Source organism: Macrobrachium nipponense, chromosome 12 (genome assembly GCF_015104395.2).
Source record: "Macrobrachium nipponense isolate FS-2020 chromosome 12, ASM1510439v2, whole genome shotgun sequence".
Taxonomy (NCBI): domain Eukaryota; kingdom Metazoa; phylum Arthropoda; class Malacostraca; order Decapoda; family Palaemonidae; genus Macrobrachium; species Macrobrachium nipponense.
Genome location: NC_087205.1, coordinates 95,890,233 through 95,914,144, shown reverse-complemented (window position 1 = coordinate 95,914,144; position 23,912 = coordinate 95,890,233). Strand labels below are relative to the sequence as shown.

The following is a 23,912-nucleotide window of genomic DNA, read 5'->3' as shown; positions in this document are numbered from 1 at the left end:
TGGTGAGCCATTGGGCCAAGTGGCAGAGTTATGGGGTGGAGAAGTGGGTGGTAGATGTCCTTCAGGTGGGGTACCTACTCCCATTCAACTTCTCTCCTCCTCTGTCGGACAAGCCATAGCTCAGGAAGGCATATCCTCCAGATTCTCTGAAGCTCTTGGCTCTTTGGGAGGAAGTGCAGAAGATGCTGGACAAGGATGGGATAGAGGAAGTGGTGAGTCCATCTCCGGGGTTTTACAGTCACATCTTCTTGGTGCCCAAGGCGTCGGGAGGATGGAGACCTGTGATCGACTTTTCCACCTTGTTGGCAGCCGTGAGGGAAGGCAACCTCATGCTGTCGATAGACTTAAGAGACGCATAATTCCAAATCCCTGTTCATCCGACGTCCAGGAAGTTCCTTTGTTCTCTCTTGGGGACAAGGTCTTCGAGTTCAAAGTCTTATGCTTCAGGCTGACAACAGCCCCTCAAGTGTTCACAAGGGTCTTCTCTCTTGTGACAAGTTGGGCCCATGCTCAGGGGATATGTTTGCTGAGGTACCTCGACGATTGGTTGGTCTAGGCAGTTTCCAGGGAAAAGCTGCTGCAGGACAGGGATCGTCTACTTTGGTTCTGTCTGAAACTGGGCATCGTAGTCAGCCAGGAAAAGTCGAACCTCGTACCCAGTCAAAGGATTCTCTACCTGGGCATGGTCATCAATACGACAGTGGCAAAAGTTTTCCCGTCTGATCAGAGATTGGAGAAGTTGCGGGTGATGGCACGAGACTTTCTGTTGGAACCACTTCAGTCAGCTCATCAGTGGCAGGTTCTTCTGGGAGTGTTATCTTTCCTGGAGAAGCTGGTCCCTCATGGGCGTCTTCATCTTCGGTCTCTGCAATGGAGACTGGGAGAATCCTGGTCTCTGGCAGGGGACTCACCCCTGTTAAAGGTTCCTCTGCCTCTGGCTCTGGAAGTGAGAGAAGACCTTTGTTGGTGCTTGGATTACCAGAATCCTTCGAAGGGTGTCCCTCGGCGTTCTCTTCCACCGGACTTCCTTCTGTTCTCAGACGCCTCCCTCGCAGGTTGGGGGGCTCATTTAGGCGTCTTCATCGCTTCAGACGTTTGGAGTTTGAAGGACAAGTAGCAACATATCAATGTCTTGGAGTTGACGGCAGCCTTCCTGGGTCTGAAGGAGTTTCGGGAGAAGGTAGAAGATCATTCTGTCGTTCTTACGTCAGACAACACCACGGTGGTAGCCTATGTGAACAAACAGGGAGGCCTGGTTTCTTGTCATCTTCACGCCTTAACCGTTAAGGTTCACCAGTGGGCGGTCAGCAATTTGGTAGAGCTCTCAGCCAGGTATATACCAGGCAAACGGAATGTGGCCGCAGACAGACTCAGTCGTTGGGATCAGATCCTAGGCACAGAGTGGTCCCTTCATCAAGTGGTAGCAGACAAGCTTTTCCAGGTTTGGGGGAGACCCATGCAGGACCTTTTTGTGACTCACTTCAACAGGAACCTGGAGATATTCTGTTCAGTGGTCCCAGATCCTTTAGAGGATGCATTCCAACATCCCTGGGACAACCTGGAGGTGTATGCCTTCCCTCCGTTTTGTTTGATCCGTCAAGTTCTGAACAGGCTAATGAGTTCACAGGGTCTCAGGATGACTTTGGTAGCCCCTCTGTGGCCTCAATCAAAATGGTTCCCAGATCTGCTGTTGTCGTTGTCAGAGGTTCCGAGGGAGATTCCCCCTTTGCAACATCTCCTGTGTCAGCCCCATGTGGAAAGGTTCCTCCAGTCAGTAGAATCCCTGTCTTTTCACAGTTGGAGGCTATCAAGTATCTCCTCCAAGCAAGAGGTTTTTCTCAGAGAACAGCAGGGCTTATGTCCAGCAATCTCAGAATGTCAACCTCTGCCGTTTACCAAGGCAAATGGGCGATCTGCTGTGATTGGTGTCGTAAACGGGGTTTTTCTCCACTCGCAACCTCTATTCAGCGAATAGCACTTTTTAACCTTCCTCAGAGACGAGAAACATTTGTCCGTTTCTGCCATTAGAGGCTACAGGGCGGCCCTGAGTTTGGTGTTACGCCTTAGAGGTATTGACATCTCTTCCTGGGAACTTTCCTTGCTAGTTAAGGGGCTTGAGCAGTCGAGTTCTCCTAGAGAGCTCAAGCCTCCGACGTGGGATATTTCCTTGGTTCTCAAGGGTTTCACTAAGAGTCCATATGATTCCTTGCATTACTCATCTGACAGGAACTTGACTCTCAAGACAGTTTTCCTTCTGACCTTGGCATCTTCCAAGAGGGTAGGAGAGCTCCACAGTCTGAGCTATGGTGTGAAGCACACCAGGGGTTGGGGGTCGGTGTCCTTCAAATTTGTCCCAGAATTCGTATCCAAGACCCAAAATCCCTCTGTGCACTATGACAGGTTCACTTCGTTTTCCATTCCATCACTGACTGACTTTGTGGGTGGTGATGCTCAAGACCTTTTGTTGTACCCTGTCCGGGCCCTGTGTTACTATCTTAAAAGGACTCGGCACCTTAGACCAGGCTGCCACAGACTTTTTGTTAGCACAGGCCGTACGAAGAAAGAGGTGACTAAGAATAATATCTCTTTTTGGATACGGGAAGCCATCAGACAGGCATACTTGACTCTTGATGATTCCACCACCACATCTGTGCAGGCTAGAGCGCATGATGTTAAGGGTATTGGTCCCTCTCTGGCTTCAAAAAGAACTTGGCTGTACATAAGTGCTGAGGGCTGGTACGTACTTGGTTACGCCAGTCCACATTCACCTCTTTCTATCTTAAGGATGTTGCCCACAGATCTGCAGACATGTTTTCCCTGGGTCCTGTGGTGGCTGCCCAACAGGTTGTGTAACTCATAGTTGCCCTTAACGGGGCACTTTTGTATCTTACCTAAGATGATTGTGTGGATGAGAGAATGAGTTAGTTGGCTGGTCTCCTTTCTCTTGTACCTTTCCTTCATTCGCTGGACTGGTCTGATACAGGTGAGTAAGGTAATCATACTGGTACGTTGTGTGGTTGCTTAATATTCTAATATCAAACCCTCTATTCGGTAGCATATGCTCCACTCCCTGGCAAGAGGAGTTTGGAGTAGTAGAAACCCTGGTGAATTGGTTTGCTATTGGACAGTCAAAGTTTCTCTTTGGTTCCCTATACAATGGTTCTCCCATATATCATTGTATGTCACTCAGGGTCTGAGTGGTTAGATATCAACTTATCTAGCTTCTCAACGGGCTTCAGTCCCTCTCCAGAAGTCATTTCTTTTGGAAGCTAGACTGATGGGTAGGCCCCCAGCCAGTTTAGGATGTCTTGTACCTCCCTCCAAGTATGAGTCTATCCTATTGTTAAGACCGAAGGATTGTTCGCGTATGAACAAATGACAAATTTTCTAAGACAATTTGTATTTTTCATAGCTACAAACCTAAGGTCTTAACATTATACTGCCCGCCTCTAGCCGCCCCTCTGTGTGTTGAGACATCCTGAGTTGGGAAAGACTGACGTGGTGGCGTAGTTCAGTGGTCCTTGACCACTCTTCACCCGATCTACACATGCATTGCCAGATATCACAAGATTCCTTGCTTTCATCTGTTTTTTAACTGGATCTAGCTAGGCACTAGAAATTATCCTATTGTTAAGACCTCAGGTTTGTAGCTATGAAAAATACAAATTGTCTTTAAAAAATTTTCATTTTATATGTTGTATGTTTTATTGCTTATTTTGTCTTTTATTAATAGAATGGGTACTGGTATGGCTTACTATGCAGCGAGCACTATACCAGGCGGTGGTGTTTATCAGACCGTAGGAGCCATGCAAGGAATATCTGGTGGGATGTATGGAAATCCCCAAGGTCCTGCAACTGCTGCTGCAGCTCACACTGCCACTGTCTCTTATAGGGCACCAACACCTCCACAGACACCTAGCACACAGGCAAGCCATTTTTTCCCTGTTTGATAATTGTGAACTGCACCTGTCTATAATTTTGAAATAGAGTTAATTTCTGTTAAGAAGTGAAGCATGGTTTCATTTAACCTAATTTTCACTTGAAATATTCTTAAAATATATGCAGTACCACTGCTATAGTTCTATTTACAATAGAAGTACATATGTGAAATCAAGACGGGAGAAGTAGGTGAAAGTGTTCTTGAGCATTTTGCTGCTGTAATATAACTCTTCCTCCACTGTAATTGGTAACACTATATGTTCATTCAGAAAATATTTAAATGTCCACTGCCTTTCGGGACAGAATATGGTGAAGATAAATGTCAGCAAATTTACAATTGGAAGGATCATTAATCTAAAAAATCTGATCACTGACAAGCCTCTCTCTCTCAGACATACCAAGCAATTCTTCCCTCTATAATGTACTGTACAATAGGTCTCTCAGAATTTGAGGTGCTGTTTGCCAGGTTTTGTTAGCTTTTTATAGTTATGATGCTAACATTATAAATTTAGGTGTCGTTTTGGAGTGAGTTATTCATTGCATAATTAGAATTTATAGTAAAACAGTATTACATTTAACCTACCTTGTTGCTTTGATTGCTTCCTGCATTGCATGCAAACTTTCATTTTCATTGGCCAAGTCTTGATTGCTAGAATAAGCCTTCCTAATGCAAGTTGGTCATACACTAGAGTTGAATTTTATTTTGGTATTGACGAGTCAACAGTATTTAAACAAAATTTTTTTGAGATGAGTATTTTGTTCTGAGGAAAGATAGTAGTGGAATGTTATGAAAAATAATATTGTTCTGTAGAAAAGAGGGTAGATGAGTTAATATATTATGTACCAAATATGTATTTAGCATTTGCCCAAAAATGTAGTTTTATGTTAAATTTACATTATGTATTCCATTTGACTTTTTGTTCTTGAATTTATTAGATTGTTTATATTCATTTGTCTGGTTTAGTGATCTTTCATATTCTTACTTTACTGAATGTGAATAGAAATTTTTATGCTTGTAGCATTTTATAAGAAAATTTCTCTGCAAAATTTACTTTAACAAATACAGTACTGTGGTTAGAAAGTAATAGGAAAGAGTAATTGGGTGCAAAGAAATAGTAACGTTTAAAGAATAGAAAATTATGTGAATACAGTATTTACATTCAGAAAAAAATTGGGGAATTTACCACACAGATTATCATTATGAAAAACCAGTTTGGTAGGCTGGGGATGCTTTGAAATGATTTGATGTTTTCCATGTCAAATCATTTCACTTTTCCTTTCGTATAAGCAAAGCATGAAAGGTTCTCAACAGAAAATAGCATACCTCATTGAATTGGGTTCAGTTGTGATGCGTTTGATAAAAACATTGAAAAAAAAACAATGTAACAAAAACTCCTAACAAACACTTATCAAAAAAGAATGAAAAGCCTTGAGATGCAATATTTGAAATCTAGAATACTGTTTTTTGAAGTGGGTGTATCTGTGAATTGCAGCCAATATAACTAGAGGAACGCTCAATTGGTATTAGCAACATGAACTGTCAAAGATCAATACATATGGTTACTATATTCAAAACGTGCAAGAGAAAGTTTTAACAAGTGAGTTATATTTAAATATAAGTGTGAAATTCAATCTGGAATTTTTATCAAATGAAAATAATTTGACATGGCAAACTTTACAAGAAATAAAGAATAATTTATTGAATGTTGGTTGCTGCTTGTTAAAACTGGCGCCAAATGAGGCCCTGAACTTTTCACTGCAATTTCAAGATAAGTTGTAAAGCTTCTGAAACACACCATAATGTGAATACCCAAAAGTATTATATAGTTGAACTGTTACTAAAAGAACATTGAAACTATAACCTAACATAAAATAGCTTCCCATATTAATTCTCAGTTCATTCATGGTGACATACCTCAAGTTATGTTCCGTTTCATAGATACTGCCATGAAGAAGGGTGCTGCTGAAGGAAGGGCCACCTTGTCCGATGGTAGGCGCCCGAGTGTTGATGGACGCATTACAGACTTTAGGTGGTTGGTGGGTAAAGTCATTGGCTGCCGACGGCTATGGTAATTATTCGCTCAAAATCACAGGGTCCTTAAGTGCAGAATATCACCATGTGCCATCTCTTACACTAAAGGGGCACCAAGAACATTTCTGTATCCAGCAAGATTCGTTGAGGACCTGTGTCTTCTTTATTCTGCTACTTTGCTGATGATCACTTCATTACATCATATTTTACGAAGAGGCTAGAATTTTTGGGGGAAGTTGACCACAGTACTTCCTTCAGTTTATATATGTTGTGTTCAATATGTTTTTAAAAACAAATCTGCAATTCATGTGCAGTATAATAATATATATACACATACATATACATATTTATACACATATAAACACACACAACACAGCTACACACAATTTATATTTGTATTTTCTGTTTAACAGACTGGCTTTTGGTATGTCACCAGTAAATCTGACATTCACATTCAGAATTTTAAATTAATTTTGCTGTTAACAGTATTAGTAAGATTTAACATGGTTCAAAAAACAAAATGTCATTGCAAACGCCTTTTTCCAAGAAAGAAAAAAATGCTGATATAGAAATTGTATCAGTAATGAAATAATACTTTTGGGGTAAAATATCTTGAGAATAAAGTGATAAATCATTGTATACTGTTGTTTCAAACTTCCATTACTCAGAAAGCCCCAGAGGGGCAATTTTCAAAGTACACCTAAAACTATTTATGCTGTATCAAAAAGAAATTAAGCAAACTGTTTTAAATTCCCATAAATTAGGAAGCTCCTATTTTTCAGTCTGTTCTGAATAATCGCCTCAAGATCATGATTTAAATGGACACGTAAAAATGAAGGGTTTTTTATATCTTCTGCATCATCATCATTACTGTTGATGTTATAATTAGGGCTCACTTTTAATATGAATGAGATTTTGAATATTTATTTATTAATAAAAATGGTAATAATTAAATAATGATAGCAACAGTAATAATAGTATTACTGTATTTTCATATAATTTTGGTGTAGACTGATAGTTTAAGGTATATTTAGTGTTTGAACTATTAAAATAGGCAGTTATATGCGATTACGGGGGTTGACTAGATAGGTAAAGAGCAAAACTCTTGGTGAAGGCTAAAATTTATGATTACATAGTAGAATTTATAATATGAGTAAACAAATCATTAGCAGCTAAAAGCAAATAATTTCAGAACTAAGCAACAGAAAGTGTGGCTTGGAGCAATGCTGCTGATACAGTACTCCGAAGGGTATCTAAAAGGTTATAGCTTGGTTTTTATTTTCCTTTAGGGTCGCATGTTTACAGAAACATTGTGGCAAAAGGCAAAAATAAGTGGCATAATTTTTAAAATCCAGGGTTCATTTAATTAACCAAGTTATCTCATTAGAAGCTAAGCATTCTCTTAGTTATGCCATAGAGGTTCTAGGAAAAGGTTCATTGGTTCACTGATTTTTTTGCATTGATACACTGATTTTTTTGTAAACTAACAATCAAATGCCCTACTTAGAAAAACCTGTATGGAAAATACTTTTGGTAAAGTGAGGAGAGAATTAGAAACTATTGATGATATATATTTAAGAAAGAGAAAGGTTTTTTTATTATTTATAATTTTAAATTACATTGCTATGGTCAATTTGCACATACATAGGGTTGGCAATGATGATTCATGCCTGACTGAATGAAAGTAAAATATATTTGCTGTTATGTGTACCAAAGCTTTTTATGGCTTTCTAGATATGGTAATTATAGGAAAATTTATTTTTTAAAAATTAAATTTGCAACCTGTTAGAATCTGGATTCATAAAACAGCTTTTATAATTACGTAAAACTAATTTAATAATAAAAATTCACTTTCATCAAGCTTCCATGGTTAAGACAGAGGACAAAAGATGAGTACGTACTATCATCATCTCGGGTAATTACATTGAGTCTAGAGGTTTACACCAGTCCTCTTAAACCTTTTAACACCTTACCCCAAGTCAAAGTCCCATGCTGACAGAAAGCTGGCATGATATAAACCAACCTGCCATAAATATTAGACCTCGTCAGTCCTGCTGAAGACTGACATCAGAAGGATACCAAGGAAACCAATTTAGGAAAAAATTATTGTAAAAATATAACATGGCTTCTTCAGACATCTACAGCATTAAGAGACAAAATGGATCACATTTCAGTTTCTTTTACTTTTGAAAAATAAGAAAACCAGTTACAAAAACAGAAAATTTAGAGAAGCTTGATAGTTTTCTACAAGTTTCTTAACAGTAAAGAAAAACAAAACCACTGAGGTACATTAACTGGTGAGTTTGTGCAACCGAACTGTATACATTATCAGCGGCATGGCTGCAATCTTTGGGATAAGAATGACTCCAGGCAGCTCGTCACTAATAGGGAACTGCGGTCTTTTGGTGAATATGCTACTGAATAATATAATGAAACTTTTTCAGCTTTAATGCTCAAGCATAATTTAACAGATATGTCAGGCTTTCTTACTGGGACCAGCCTTTTTTTTTTTTTTCCAAGAATATGCCTGAAAGGATGCTGAGCTTGTGCTTATGAAAAGGCTACCAAAATGTAAGAGAAAAGAGAGCAAGTATTTCCATTGCTGTGTACCAGTGCCTCCAAAATATGTAGGTTAAAAACTTTCATCTGGTAAAATTCAAGTTACTGAGAATATGTAAAATGTTAATCATTTACCTGTATTAAATGATATCCAAGAAAATGCATGTGATATCCACTGATTTTCTTTAAAGGCCACTCTGCTACCCTACTACTTTTTGTTGTTAAGCCCATCCACCAGTAAAAATCTTGTGACTGGCAGCTCAAGTTCACATTTTTGTATGTCATTTTCGTGTCCCAAAAGTCAAGATCCTATTGTGCTTATGTGGAATGGATTTAAAATTTCTTGGCATTCTCTGATATTTTTAAATAAATTATTAATGAAAAGAATGCAACTTTAATTTCTCATGCTTGGAATAATGGCGACAAGTTGCTAAAAGAAAATAAGAAGAAAGAAGGGATTCTGAAACCCACAGCTCCATATGTGTACCTGTACGTTACATGCAGTAATTTCAGGGATCAAAAATTATCATTGCTTAAGACCTTGATGGCAGTTTTTATGGAAATAAGAAACCTGTTTTCTATATATATACTACTATATATATATATATAATATATATATATATATATATATATATATATATATATGTATGTATAACTGAATCACAAAGTTAGGAACATGATAAATCAATAAATAAAGGTACAGGCCATGGGTTGTTTGTTTTTCCCTCATTTTTGGCCCTTAAATACTTTATATAAAATATAGATATTTTATTTTATTATAATTATTTTTATCATTATATATATTATATATCTATATATTATATATATATATATATAGATATATATATATATATTAATATATATATATGGTACTTGCACATATTATCAAAGTTTCTTGAAATTAAAGTTATTTTGTTATATACATACTCTTATTCATTCTGAAATGCAAGCAACAATTTTACCTATGCCATCCTCGCCAGTGTTAGGTGGAAATGGACCTGTCATTAAAGAATAGCAGTTGAAAGCACTTCAGGTAGTTAGATGGAAGTGTACCTGTAAGATGATTTTGTTTTAGTGAAGTTTTCTATACACAGGAAAAACCCATGGGTAAAAAAGTAGAAACAGATTTACTTCTGTTAAACCTTAATTGACCTGTCTGGCCAAGGACTCCATGGTGACTTCAGCCTGGTTGTTTTCCCCTTATTAGACAACAGCAGCAGTAAAAATATACAGTAAATAACATAAAAAAGTGAATAGTATGTCCGTACTATTTACAAACTTCATTTTATTTTTATTCATTTTACTTTTGATTTATTGTCCCACTATGTTTTGGTGTTACCCAAGTAACAAGGAATTCTTGAGTCCTTCTCTTAGGCTAGGATCCTTTGCTGCAAGGAGCATCATCACTTAAACTCACAAAACTTCTCTGATTCTGCTTATGTAGAGGTATTTTGTCATATGTGGACCTTATCCACTTGATTATCTGCATACACACTATTTGCACCTTGACAATATCTGCAAGTAGTACAGTTCCCCAAAATATACAGATAATATATATATATAATATATATATACGTACGTACATATATATGTACATACTACACTGAATGTAAATTAATAGAAATTGTCTGTATGCTTTTTAATGCTGTACAGGGCATAATGGGGGGAAGCCAGCGTAAGTGCATTCAGGGGAGAAGGGTAGGTGGTCCCTCATCTGCTTGGGAGCTTTCACAACTTGTTATTGACTTGAAAGGAAATATGGCACATAAAACGTCAATTTTTTTTTTTCCACTTTTGATTGGCTGGTTACTATCTGGGGGTAGGCCGGGGATAAATGAGTTTGGGGTGGGAGGGCCAGAAGAACTGAGTTGGAAGGGGTGGGCTGGCCCTCATCTGCTTAGGGAGCTTTTGCAACTGTTACTGGTTTGAAAAGAATGTCTCATGACATGTCACAACACATCACTTTGTTTATCGCCTTTGAGTGGCTGATAGAGATGCATCATTATATTAAGTCACAGAAGGTTCATTTTCTCATTGGCTGCTTGTGCGCGTGCAGATTAGGCTCCTCCATTAAAGTATCCTCCTCACCTCCTTCCATCTTCCCCGCTTCTGATGAATAACTCCGATTGTGACACTGAATTAACGAGTGATTAAATTTGTAAAAAATAAAAAAAATAAAATTGTAAGTTAAATATAGTATAATAAACTAATGTACAGTATTTTAACACTTTTGACAAACAAAATTTTGAAAACTTGAAAATAAAATGATTCTCAAGATGTTTTGTTATGATTGGAATAATACTGCCATAGTATTTGACTGTCTTGGCATACTGGTTACTATTGTGGCTTTTTTTACTTCATTTGTTTTTAAAAATACTACTCTGTTTTTTCAAGTTCATTGATTTTAACATTAAATAAGCTTTTCTGAATTTGACATACCAGAGAACTGAAATACTTCAATAGATTATAAAATAACACCTGGGTACAAATGACCCACCAGTGGTTACATCAGGACTTTTCCTACTCATCAGTGTTTCAGTATGTGCAAGTGTACGTACATGCATATACATAATGTGTGCACACATATATACAAACCTGTATGCATCATGTTGAAGTAAACAACAGTATACACTTGCTGTGCATTTGCTTGCCTTTCTCCTTCTCTCTCTCTTGACCATTCTCTGTTATTTGTATGGTATGGCATACTACAAAAATTCACAAATCCTTACGCATTCAAAAAACATCACTATCTACTTCAACTTAAACAGTCACATATAACTGGTTGAAACCTTGGGTAAACAGATAATGCAATGTTTCTTGATAAACAGAATTATAAAAACCACATTTTAATAAGGGGCGCACCAACCAATGAATTTAGAGGAATTATCGAATTTTAGTTGTTAACAGTTGTCAACTTTTTTATGTAAATAAACATAACCTGAAGCAATACTGCTACAAAAATTTTTAGATTGGTTTATATTGACAATTTTTCTCATCGCTTGTATGACACTTGTCAACCACAAATTGTGAAAAAGCCTTAAAAAATGGCTGTATGGGATAGGATTAAATAAGTTATTTACTGTTTTGGATTGTTTTGTGCATAAATAAACATATCTACAAACATTGTTGCTAGAAAATAATGTTTAGATTGGTTCATGGACAATTTTGTTCACTGCTCATATGACACTGTGAATGACAGATTGTAAATAACGTAAATGATTCTATGAATGATCGTAGATTGGATAAAATTGGAGATATACAGATTTTGGGCTGTTTTACATGTAAATAAACATATCTTGAAACTTTATTGCTATAAGAAATGTTTAGATTGGTTCATGCACAACTTTTTTCATCACTTTACAGTGCTGTGAAGGACAAATTGTAAAAAAAAAAATCCTGAAAAATTAGTGTGAAAAAAATGTATTCAAAAATAATTGTTTTCCACGAGCATAGCCTCTCTCTCTACAGGACTTGTCAGAGAAAACTGGTTATCATGATATGTATATGCATAATTGGTCAAAATCTTGTGATTGTTTCAAGGTTGTTTCAAGATTGAATGTAAATTTTTTTTGTTTTTTTTCTAAATTTTTTTGTTTCTTTTGCCGTTTCCCAAAAACTTACTTTATTTTCAAAACTCAATGCTTAGATCTCCAAGAAGACTGAAACATGACCTGTGTTTATTCAGTATTAGCTGTAGAATAAGTGGTAAAGAATTGGAGCAAATCCCTTCAATCATAAGGCAGAAAGTCATTTACTTTATAATGGGGCTTTATGGTATCGGCACTCCCCATAAATGCAAATTTTAGGTAATATATAAATCAAGAGAGGGCACAGTTTTATTCATATAATTATATTGTAAATTTCAGGGCATATTATGACAAAATAGTTTGAGTGGAAAAATCACTGTAAAACTGGAACCCCGTTAACCAACTGGTGATAAGTGGAGGCTGCCTGTACTTTTGTAATAACTATAAATACAAAAGTACAGGCAGCCTCCACTTATCGCCAGTCAGTTAACGGGGTTCCGGTTTTACAGTGCTTGGCCAGCGATGTTGTAAATCAGATCTCCGGCGACGTTCAGTTATTTTCAGTGTCAGTATGAGGTTTATTGGCATCAGTAAGCAGTTTATCAGCACCAATAAGTGGTTACTAGCTCCAATAAGCAGTTTATTGGCTCTTGTGACATCATAAATGCCATTTATTATCATAACGAGTGATTTTCGGTTATTGGCAATTTTAGGTTAGTGTGCTCGGCGGGAAATGGAACCCTTTGCCGTTAACCAGGGCTGCCTGTAATCAATTTTTTCCTTTGCAGTTTTCTCAAAACTTACTTTTTCAACAAATAAATTCTTTCTCCAAGAAGAAACCAAATCAAATGAAACTTGACTTTGTCGTGGGGCAAATTGCTTTTCTGTGCAACTTTTAATTTTACTTAATAATTTTGATAAGTGACGTCATGATTTTTCAACTGCAAAAAACTTAGGAGGTTGAATTTCTAAATATCCTAACAGGAGAATTTTCATTATTAGTTGTAGAATAGTGATAAAAATTTGAAGCAAATTCCCTCAGTCATAAAATAGAAACAGTCATTTACTTTACAATGGTGCCTTATGGCATCAGCACTCCCTTCAAGGGATATTGTAATCATGCACAACACAATAGTAGAGGTATTAAACAGTCATTAATAAGAATGCTTAGAGAAGTGCAATATTCATGAACTGAACTTTTTCAATGTACATTTAATTACATACTATGTACATGATAAAGATAATCCCTATTATTTTAATTTAATTAGGCAGTCCCCGGGTTACGACAGGGGTTCCGTTCTTGAGACGCGTTGTAAGCCGGGAACATCATAAAAAATCCTAAGAAAACCTTACTTTTAATGCTTTTGGTGCATTGAAAACTATGTAAACTGCATTCTTATTGCATTTTTCATCAAAAAAACCTTCAAATATTGATTTTTTTGCATTTTTGGTGCCATATTTCTTCTGCCAGATGAGCATTGTATGCATCATAACCCTGGAAATAATTTCTGATGAATATAATTGAAAAGCGCCTTAACCTCAGAACGTCGTAAGATGAACTCGTCGTAAGCCAAACCCCTCGTAACCCGGGGACTGCCTGTAATTAAAAATATAGTGCATTACATAATTACCAAAGATTTCAACCAATGATATGCAAAAGCCAAAGCTCTAGTAGTTTACAATGTGTTTCGGATGGTGTCTTTCGGATGGTGTCAAGATTTCTTAAATTTTTGAATGCCCTACAAAATAAATAACACTGTCATACATCTCTAATAAGCCCTGTGCCTACACAAATTTGAATGGAAAGTTTACTAGATTTTTAATGTGTAGGAACCAAAATGCAATACTTTATTTGAAATAAAAATCAGCTAGTGTATAAATAGTGCATATACTGTATGTGTGCATGTGTATGCATGCATCACATTCCTGTGCATTTGCATGCCTTTCATTTCCTTGCTTCTGGTTATTCTTTATAACAAGTGAGATTTTCTAAGTTCAGCCCTCATCAGCAGTTTTGGCATTGCTCACATGCAAGCCAAATTTCAATGCTAAATTTTTTGTTTAGATTTTATTTACAGTTTGGTTTTTATTTTGTGTATAGTACTGCACAGTGTATTCTGTGTTGTTTATCACCATGCATAGTACTGTATAGTGACAAAATAGGGAAAAAAGCTTACAAACTTGCCGTTTTACATCCATAGGGCATTTTTTTACCATATCCGTAAATTTTCAGTATGTGCAATGGCCTTGGATGTGTTATTGTAGTTAATCAGTGGAACATTGTATTTTATGGCAATTTATGCTTAATATATGATTGGTTTTTAGTTCAAATACTTTGAAGATCAGTTATGTTATATTTATTGTCTGGTGTGTTACCCTTAATAACATGACTTTGTTATAGAATATACAGTGGTCCCCCCGTATTCGCAGGGATGCGTACCAGACCCCCCAGCGAATAGGTAGAATCCACGAATAGTTGAAACCCCTATAAAAATGCTGAAAACAGCCTATTTTGGTTGTTAAAACTCAAGAAAAACCCGCTAAAAATTTTAATACATGGTTTATTTAATAGTTTTATCACAAAAAGTGCATTTTATGATGAAATTGATAAAAAAAAAAAAGGAATGTCTGGGTATTTCTTATAGAAAAATACTGCGAATAGGCGAATTTTTGTGTGAATAATGCGGGGAAATGTTCCCGAGAGAAATCTGCGAATGTGTGAGTCCGCGAATCCGGAGAACGCGAATATGGAGGTCCACTGTATTGACAGATCAGGAAGCTTTATTTTATTGAGTAGTTTAATAGATAGATCTCGAGGGTTCCTCATGTGAGAGAAGCTCCTGCACTAACTACACTCCTCAGTTTCCAAAAGAATGTAGAAATATTACTAATTCCTAAGGTTTACAGTCATTTTGCCCACATGACAATTCGCCCACACATCAATTTGCCCACAGGTCAATTCGCCCTCAAGACTTTTCACCTGCATAAAAGAGTCAATTTGCCCACATATAAGTCAGTTCACCCACATATAAGTTCGTTCTCCACACACATCCCATGTCATGTCCACCAATCGCTATACATTGTTGGGGTATTTAAATGCCATCATTACCATGTATTTTTATTACAAGAAAGAATAATGTGTGGGATGAAAACGAACATGGAGGCAAATATAAAAAAAGAAACTTTTAATAAAAAATACATACATGCAAGATTCAGCTGCGCACTGGACCGTTGAGATGAGCACATGCTTTCAGCAGCTGATATGCTCATCCCAAAGAGTGAATATTTTACCCTGTAAGTCTGTATACTTTTTCCGCTGAATCCTTTGTAGCTATTTTTCAGATACTAGCTGTAAGTAGATTTATGTAGATAGATGTCAGTTTAGCCTCTTTGTGGAGAAGGTTTACAAGGAGGTAAAACTGGAGGTGCATCTACCTGCAGCATGTTTGTTTAGTCAATTGTGCCAGCCTTCAATTATTAGGTAGTCCCCGGTTATCGGCAATGCGGTTTCATGGCGCTTATCTAGCACCATAAAGTCGGTGATTTATGGCGCCATAACAGGCTGAGTTCCTGTTGTCGGCACCTTATGGCGCTTCGCTTTTTGGCACCCCCTCGGGAACAGAACCCCCACTGATAACCGGGGACTGCTTTATACACTGTATGGACAATTACAAATTAAACAGAATATGAAGCCACTTGTAACCAATGACTCCACAGTGTGGGCAAAACGACTCCACAGTGTGGGTGAAATGACCAATGGGCAGAATGACTCCATATGTGGCGAATGGCATGTGGGCGAAATGGCCGGATACCATTCCTAATGCATGGAGGTCACCTGGCAGATTCTTTTTGTCAAAGTCATCTCAGTCTGTCTCCAAAATCTGCAAGACATTTTACCCTCAACCTCTGGCAGGCAAACTGGGTCTTGTCCTGTGGTTGGTGCAGTAAAGCAGATCGATTTGTTTTGTACCACTATTCCAGAGATAGCCGACTTTCTTCCGTTTCTGGGATGGCAGTGGAATTGTCTCATCCACAGAACTGTACAAGTCTGCACTTTCATAAGCTAGAACTGCAGTAGACTTGACAGTCTCTTCAGTGATACTGAGGCACTTATTTCAGCATTACAACTTCAAGGAGCTGAAATAGCTGCATATTCTTCAGAGAAAAGTAATACTTACTGCAGATTAAGTCAAAATCTTAATTCCCTTTAGCAGAATTTATGGACAAGAATCTCAGACTGCCAGGAATAGGCCTCTGTACCCCTTTGCCAAATTTCAAGTCCTGTACCTCTGGAGAACCAAAGGATTCAGGGGAGGTACTTCCCAACAGATGTAAGAGGAAGCAAGAATCTAGAAATTGTATCCTGTCTTTAGTCATAAAAGTTTTTTTTTTATAGCACAGCCTCTGTTTCATCATCAAAGGAGTTACCCCTCCATGGTGTGCCAGCACCCCATGGTGACTAGACTAATATCAAAGAAATATCTTGGCAGGGTGCTGATAAGCAAAAACTGCCATTAACTGAAACTTGGCGATTTATGGCACTTAAAGTGTAAGTTTCAGTTGATGGCACTGATAACCGGTTAATGGCACCATAACTTCATAAGGTGCTGATAACTGAAACTTGGCCCTGTAGTGGTACCATAAATTGCTGATTGAGAGAAAATCCCATCTTGTCTATTATTTTCTACCACGTGTCATAATGTTTATCTTTACAAAACAATACTGAGCTACAAGACCAGGGGACTCAGCAGTGACTGCCAAAAATAAGTCTTTCCTATGTCAAACCTGTTTTTTTATGGCATATGAAATTTTTACTAATAAAAAAAACTGTGCTTGTTACAGTGCATGTCCACAAAATCAGAGCTCTTTCGATGTCTCTACTTTTTAAACATAATGTATTTAAATATTACTTGTACTTGGGCCCTATAGTAGCAGTGGTACAGGTGGTTCTTACTTTGAGTAAGGTTCCTTCCTCCATAGACTGTCTCCCTCATCTTATCCATCGATCAGTTATCCGTAATGACATTCTTTACTACATAGACTCCTAAGTTTTGTCCTAAGCCAAAGCAGTCACTCCCAGGAAAACCTTATTGTAGCAATCCCTGATGGATCCAAAGCAGAAGCTGGTCAGTGCAACTCAGATTACTATACAATCTTCTTACTCTTTTATATCATTTTCTTGTTCAGAACACAACTTCCAATATGCTACTGCTTGATTGCCATTTTCTTGAAGATTAAAGAATCTGAGGAGTCTGGCATATGTACGTACCCTACACACAATTCCATTTATCATTTGGTTTGTAAAAATAAACAAGTAAAAAATGGGCTGAAGTCAATCCAGTTTTCTGTACAGCATATATAATGCTGTATGAGCTGCAGCCCATGAAACGCTCATGGCTAAATTTAACCCTAAATAAAATAAAAACTACTGAGGCTAGAGGGCTGCAATTTGGTCTGTTTGATGATTGAAGGCTGAACGATCGCCATACCAATTTGCAGCATTCTAGCCTCAGTAGTTTTTAAGGTCTGAGGGCAGACAGAAAAAGTGCAGATGGACAGACAAAACCCTCTCAATATGTATACATTTTCTTATACAGGAACTTGAAATAAGAAAATGCAGTAAAAATACAAATGCAAATACTGTAGCATAAAGTACTAATAGTAAAAAGTAAACGCGTGTATGTGTTACTGTATTTGAGCTTTGATGTTAATGTACTTCATTTATTGCTCTCTCTCTCTCTCTCTCTCTCTCTCTCTCTCTCTCTCTCTCTCTCTCTCTCTCGTCTCTCTCGCTCTCTTTCTCATCTCCCTCACTTCTCGCTCGCATCTAATCGGACTCACAATCCCTCTCTCTCCCTCTCTTCTCTCTCTCTCTCTCCCCTCCCCCTCTCCCTCTCTCTCTCTTCTCTCTCTAAAACCCCTCATAGCCTTACTGTCCCTCCTCTCTCATGGCACCTAGCCATCCAACCCCAAATTAAACATGAAATTAAAACTCACATTTATCCTGTTATGCTAGTTATCTTTTAAAAGAGAGTCTACAAAATTGGAGTAAAGAATTATAAAGAGCATCTAGTTCCCTGCCTGGATGCAGAACGAATTTTTAAACAAAGGGAGTGGGGAAGTGCAGTTAGGACTAAATATGTAACGTTAGCAACTTGAAATCTTCATCACGCTGGGGATGGGATCATGCAAAGCACTACAGTATTTGGTTGGGTCCCAACAATAACTTGTGAAGAACCAAAATGAAAGTGTTACCCTGACATGAATAGCAGGCAGAGGAAGCAAGCTTAATATGAAATTCCAACTAATCCAAGATCATGTACAAAATCTGTGCTTAAAATTTTAACAATCATCCCTTGACTTGAAATGGTAATTCTTTTTTATAAGGTGAGATCCAACAGTTAATGCTATGGTATGGCACTGCAACTTTCCAATAAGTTCAAATGGTATTTTGAGATGGTTATTGCATTTCTTCAACCATGTGAGGCATTAAGAAATTCTGGACATAAATGAATCTCCTGGGGATACTCCAGAGTAGAGCTTTTTCAATTTTTAACCATGTCATTTCAAATGCACACCTGAATGACAATATTCTGTTATCTACAACATACTTTTTCTTCTGCTTCTCCCTGATAGACTTGCTTTACTTTTACTAATCTTTAAATGACTATTCAGCGTGAAAGCATTTCTAAGTGAGAATGAATAAAACATTCACAATTTGTACTGTACCTGAATTCTTAAGGGGGAAAGAATAAAAAGGAGAGAGAGAAGCAGAAAGTGTCTATTTTGGGGAAGGGGGGGGGACGGGTAATTTCATGTTTTCACTAATCAGGATTCTGGCATTACAAAATTCTGTAGGAGAACCAAACCATTACAAAATGCCATTTATTGTAGTGGTATAATTAAACAGCATGGCCAATTTCTTGGAATACCTGTCATTGCACCAGAGATATGTATCTTGATCCCAAAAGACAGTAGTAGGTGACAACTGCATTTTTCATATGGTGGTATATGTAATCAGTATTCTTTATTTTCATTGTTGTGCTATATTTATATAACAAAATGAGCTGGATAAAGCACAGTACGTAATACCTAGTTACCGAGGGAGTAGATGTATAATATTATATAATATTATTTGGAAAGATATCAGTTATTAAGGCAGGAGCAAGACTACCAGATTCCATTTCTGTCAACAGCAGATTTTTTTATTCTTTTCATCTGGCTCACCTGCAATATAATATTGCTAAACACAGTACATGTAGTATATGCTGTATTAGTCTCCTTACTTCTTTCTTTTGTACATATAAGTCTTCCATTACTTAGTACAGTACTGTAATAGTAACTGTGTTGCATGCTTGTTTGTAAATGTTGCCAGCCATTGAAGTATACTTGCACCTGCAGTAGTAACTTAGACTTCTGAATGATTTATGTTTGAGTTATGGTACTATTTTCCTTTCACACACTGTTATATCATATAGATGTATTTATTAATATTTCACTGTACATATGCTTTAATTAACAACTGTATTTAGTAGCTTTCATCTTACATTATTAGTTTGACTGTATCTGTGAGTAGTGCTACCAAAATTTCAAGTCTCCTAACATTTTATTTTTCCAAGCTGTAAAGAGAGTGAACATTGTTTTCTATTAGTGAATCCGATTGCATTTAACTGATACTTGCCCTAAGCTCTACACCAGCTGGAAAAATGTAAGAATTATGAGACTGTCAGTAGTTGGTCGGCTGATTACTGCAAAATTGAGCTTGGATAAGAGCTGTAGTTTATTTTACCAAATCTTTTGGTGATGTGGTGATTTCTGGTTCTTTGTAGGGCATGAGTATGAGTCTAGGGTATGTGAGTGGCGGCAGTGGGGGGGCTGGGGTAGCCCCTGCTGGAGGCATAGGGGGGCAATATATGGCAATGGTCCCCCCCAGCACCCCCACCCCCACATCCCACGCCCCTCCCCAGCTCTTCACAACCTTCTTTAGGCCTTCTGTACAGGTGGGTAGCACCTTGTGCATGTGGACTTGCAGATGGATATGATCAGTAGCTCTACTAGTGGATTATTTATATGGCATGCTAGTTTTTGGCAACTTGTCCTACACTGTATGAAATGTAATTACTATATCTTCTCATGTAGACATGGTTTCAGTTAAAATGATTAATGTAGGCCAACATTTTGGTGACAGATGATGGGGTCTGCTGGAACACCACCTCCGCAACCAATGCTACAATATGGTGGAGGTGCAGTACCACCAACAGGTCCTCCAGGGAGTGTTACACCACACCCTCCTGTTTTTGCCAAGCCATATATAGGACCTGCCATGCATACTCTCATGCCAGCACCTATTCCAGACCAGTCAAGCAGTGGCAAGGAAGAGAAAAGAATAATAACCATGACCCAAAATGTGGGTGGTGTGCCTGGGGTTCCAGCAACTCAGCTCCTCACTAGACCGTACTCCATCATGCAAAGTTAGTGTTCTTGTGTGTGTGTTTTCTATAATCATTGAGTGTGTTCATAGGTTTTTAGCATTACATACTTGACTTCAAATTCATCATAAATTTGAAATAATAGAGGTACTAATCTGAAAGAGAATTACTACTGTGATCAAACTATTAAGCTGTATCTCCTCTTTAAGGTGATATGCGGATATTTGGGGGTACAAGCGGGCTTCCCAACACAGGTGGTATGGGTGGTGGTACCTTACCTGGTGGTGGTGCACCAGGCCATATGAGAGCTACTCCTCTAATATTAACAGGCACACGGCCTAGACACCCTAATGCCTTCACTCCAACCCCTCTTGCCCCCATCAGCCTAGCAAGACCGCCAAAAGTGCGCAGACAGCGGTCACGAACTTCCTATATCCGTAATGCAGACACTATGACACCTCAGCTCTCAGTGGAAGGCCAAGAGTCAAACGAATGAAAAATTCCTGATATGCTTTGAAGCATTTATCCCATTTCCAGCTTTCATGATATGGGAACCTTAGATTTTAAGTCTGATTATGTGATAATTATCACAAAATATCTTGTCTCTCTAGATAGGTGCTGCAGTGATGGTTGAAGAAAGCCTTATGTAGTGTCTGTTCAGTTATATATATTTCTGAAATTAATCTGTTAAATGTTATAAAAATAAGTGTTGAGGATTATAAGTTTGGTGGATATTTATTACTTACAATCCTCATAACACATTCATATATGATTTCTTTTGTATACAAAGTGAAAATAGGTATATATCTGACTATGGCAGTAGAAATATTTATTTTTGACAAAGTTACAAGTATCTTGTATATTACAGCCTACAGTTTAAAGGACACCTGGGTATAAATAAAACTGGGACATGTTCTAAATTTTCATATTCATCTATTATGTCAAAGAGAATAAATAGCAACAGCAATAATCAGTGAAGGTAGGAAAAAATAGAATTAAAGCAGACAAAATACTGATCTCAGATAGAGTAGAGCAGCAAGTTTAGCAGTATGTGATCATTTGATTAGGCTTCATGACATGAATGTTAATCATAGAGAATTACTGATGTTGCATAATACTTTACATAACAGCATAAGTTTCATCAAAACAATGAAAAATTTTATACTCAACATTATACGTATGGGAAAAGGAAATTTCATTTTTATTTTATCATAAAATTACCTTAGAATTTACTTATTATTTGTGAAGATATTCTTCTGTATGCCAGAGTTTGATACACTAAAAAAAAACTGATGATAACCCTGAAGAGAATTTATGAAGGAGAAGAGTGATTGTAGGAAATCTGAAGCTGAAATGAAATCCATAGAATCAGTATAGTAATGTGTTCAGAAACAGTATTCACAAGCTTTATGAGTGACTGAATTTTCAGAGTAGTTTATTAACAGGTGTTTATCTAAAATAACTACTCTGAGGATTTACAAGCATCCCTCAGTTGCAGCTATACGTCAAGGATACAAGCTTGGCAACTACTATTTGACACAAGTCCAAGTTATCTACCTACTAAAACTGCTATTTTGTAGTTCTCATAGGAATCTCTTTTTACTGATTCTGCAATCTGTTGTTCACTTTTAAGAAGGTATTAATGATGCAGAAGTCTTTATTATTCACTATTTTTGTACAGCTATTGAACATCTGCCTACTGTTTCCTTTTAATAGTCATTGATCTAGTACTAACCTGCCTAGTTAAAACTGATGGTAAGGGTGCTGGTCCTGAAGAAGAGCATCGCTCATCATTGTAAGGAATACTAAATGAATACTCATTAATCAGAGAAAGTAAATCTCCATCTCTGTTACGGTTAATTCGTCAATATGGTGCCTCAGTATTTAAACTGACTAGTCAGTAAAGTTTAACGTCCACAAGAAATTCCCTCGCTTCCAGCTCCCATTGTAGGTCAGTGCATAACTCGGCAGCTTATGTGACTCATCTGCAAGTTTCACAGAATTCCAGCCCAAATATACAGCTGTAGATGTCAGCTACAAGGAAAGTTGGGTTGCCATCCATTCCCTCCTACCAGAGCACAAGATGTTAATTTACTGTAATAAGGAGATAGAAGAAGGGTTTATGATTGCTCTACTCAATCATCAGAAGTGCTCTTCTATACTCAGTTACAATAATAGTAACAATTAAAGTTCATGTCCAACACCAAGGATTACCATGACTTGAGAATACCATATGTTTCCCATTATAATTGAAATCTACATTTTCTACCAAATATCTTAATATCCCTGTCCTTGTTTTGAATACGTCAATTCATCCTATTTTGTGCACTTTCTTGATATGAACTTAGTGAATTGGCTCAATTCCAACTAGCCTTTTGTAGAAATATGGTGTTTCACTGCAGCTGCTTTGTTATCAGGTTTATCAGAATCTTTTCTTATCTCTTAAACCTTAGTTGCCACTACTATTCCATTTCCGTTTTTATACCGTGTAATTTATTTGAACCTAAATATTATGGAGTGCTTTACCAATATCTCTAATCCAAGCAATTAAAAATTTTTATAGCCGTGGCCTTCGAGTTAAGTCATTATGTAACGATTATAATATACTTATTGCATTATGTTCTACTGTATTTTGTTTCTGATAACTCAGCACAGTCTTGAAATATCATTAGCGCATTCTGTTGGTGTTCTCTTTAATGTCCATGTTATTGAAGACAAGGAGCAGTTTCTGTGACATGTTTTGTGTACCATTAATGTAGAATAACAGAAAATTGATAAGGCAAAAGGATTGTCTTGCAGACACTAATTTTTGCAACTAAAAAGTAAATAAAACCATTTCAAGTTATTTTCATTACTAATACTCAAGACAGTAGCAGTTTCTGTTGATGTCATATTGTTTTTCCTCTTAGGATAAGAAATCTCATCATGCATTTTGCCATATCCTTGGTAGTCAGGTACTCATATCCCAATGATCTCATGCCCTAGTCATGTATGATTACTTTGTTAACCAAACTCAAAGATACATTGGAAAGAAATATGTAGTGTACTCCTTTGATGAAAGTAAATGACATTCATTAACATATTCTGTCCACATATTTGTTACAATCAAATTCCATCTGTATTAAAGGCATAATCAATTGTATTCTTTTTCTAGTAGTGAGTTGTTCAGTCTGTTTATGAAACTTCTTTTACTAAAAATAAAATTATTCTGTGAACATAATTGTATTAGCTCTGCTGATACTATGCAACATATACAGACTATGGCTTTGTACAGTAGACATGACGTCTGGGTAATCTGAACTAATAGAACTTCTTTGTGGATCTTTCATGACTTTGTAGGACAGTACCAAGGCTTGAGAACAGACACCAATCAATGTAAGCGATTTTTGATGTTCATTTATTACTCTTAGAACGTTGTTACTTCAT

At 37.1% G+C, this 23,912-nt stretch overlaps 1 protein-coding gene across 9 annotated transcripts in view; it reads left to right on the top strand.

Moving 5' to 3' along the window:
- Positions 1 to 23,623, top strand: part of LOC135224681 (cAMP-regulated phosphoprotein 21-like) — a 309,729-nt gene extending 286,106 nt beyond the window's left edge. For 7 of the 9 annotated variants that reach the window (XM_064263935.1, XM_064263929.1, XM_064263932.1 and 4 more), the window contains 4 exons: positions 3,734 to 3,926; positions 19,887 to 20,057; positions 20,246 to 20,528; positions 20,696 to 23,623. In XM_064263935.1, coding sequence (XP_064120005.1) covers positions 3,734 to 3,926; positions 19,887 to 20,057; positions 20,246 to 20,528; positions 20,696 to 20,982 — 934 coding nt within the window. In that variant the 3' untranslated portion in view covers positions 20,983 to 23,623. Of the gene's footprint in view, positions 1 to 3,733; positions 3,927 to 5,878; positions 6,611 to 19,886; positions 20,058 to 20,245; positions 20,529 to 20,695 lie in introns of those variants that run through there. The other 2 variants (XM_064263936.1, XM_064263937.1) reach the window with 2 other exon arrangements.
- Positions 23,624 to 23,912: the final 289 nt, after the last annotated feature.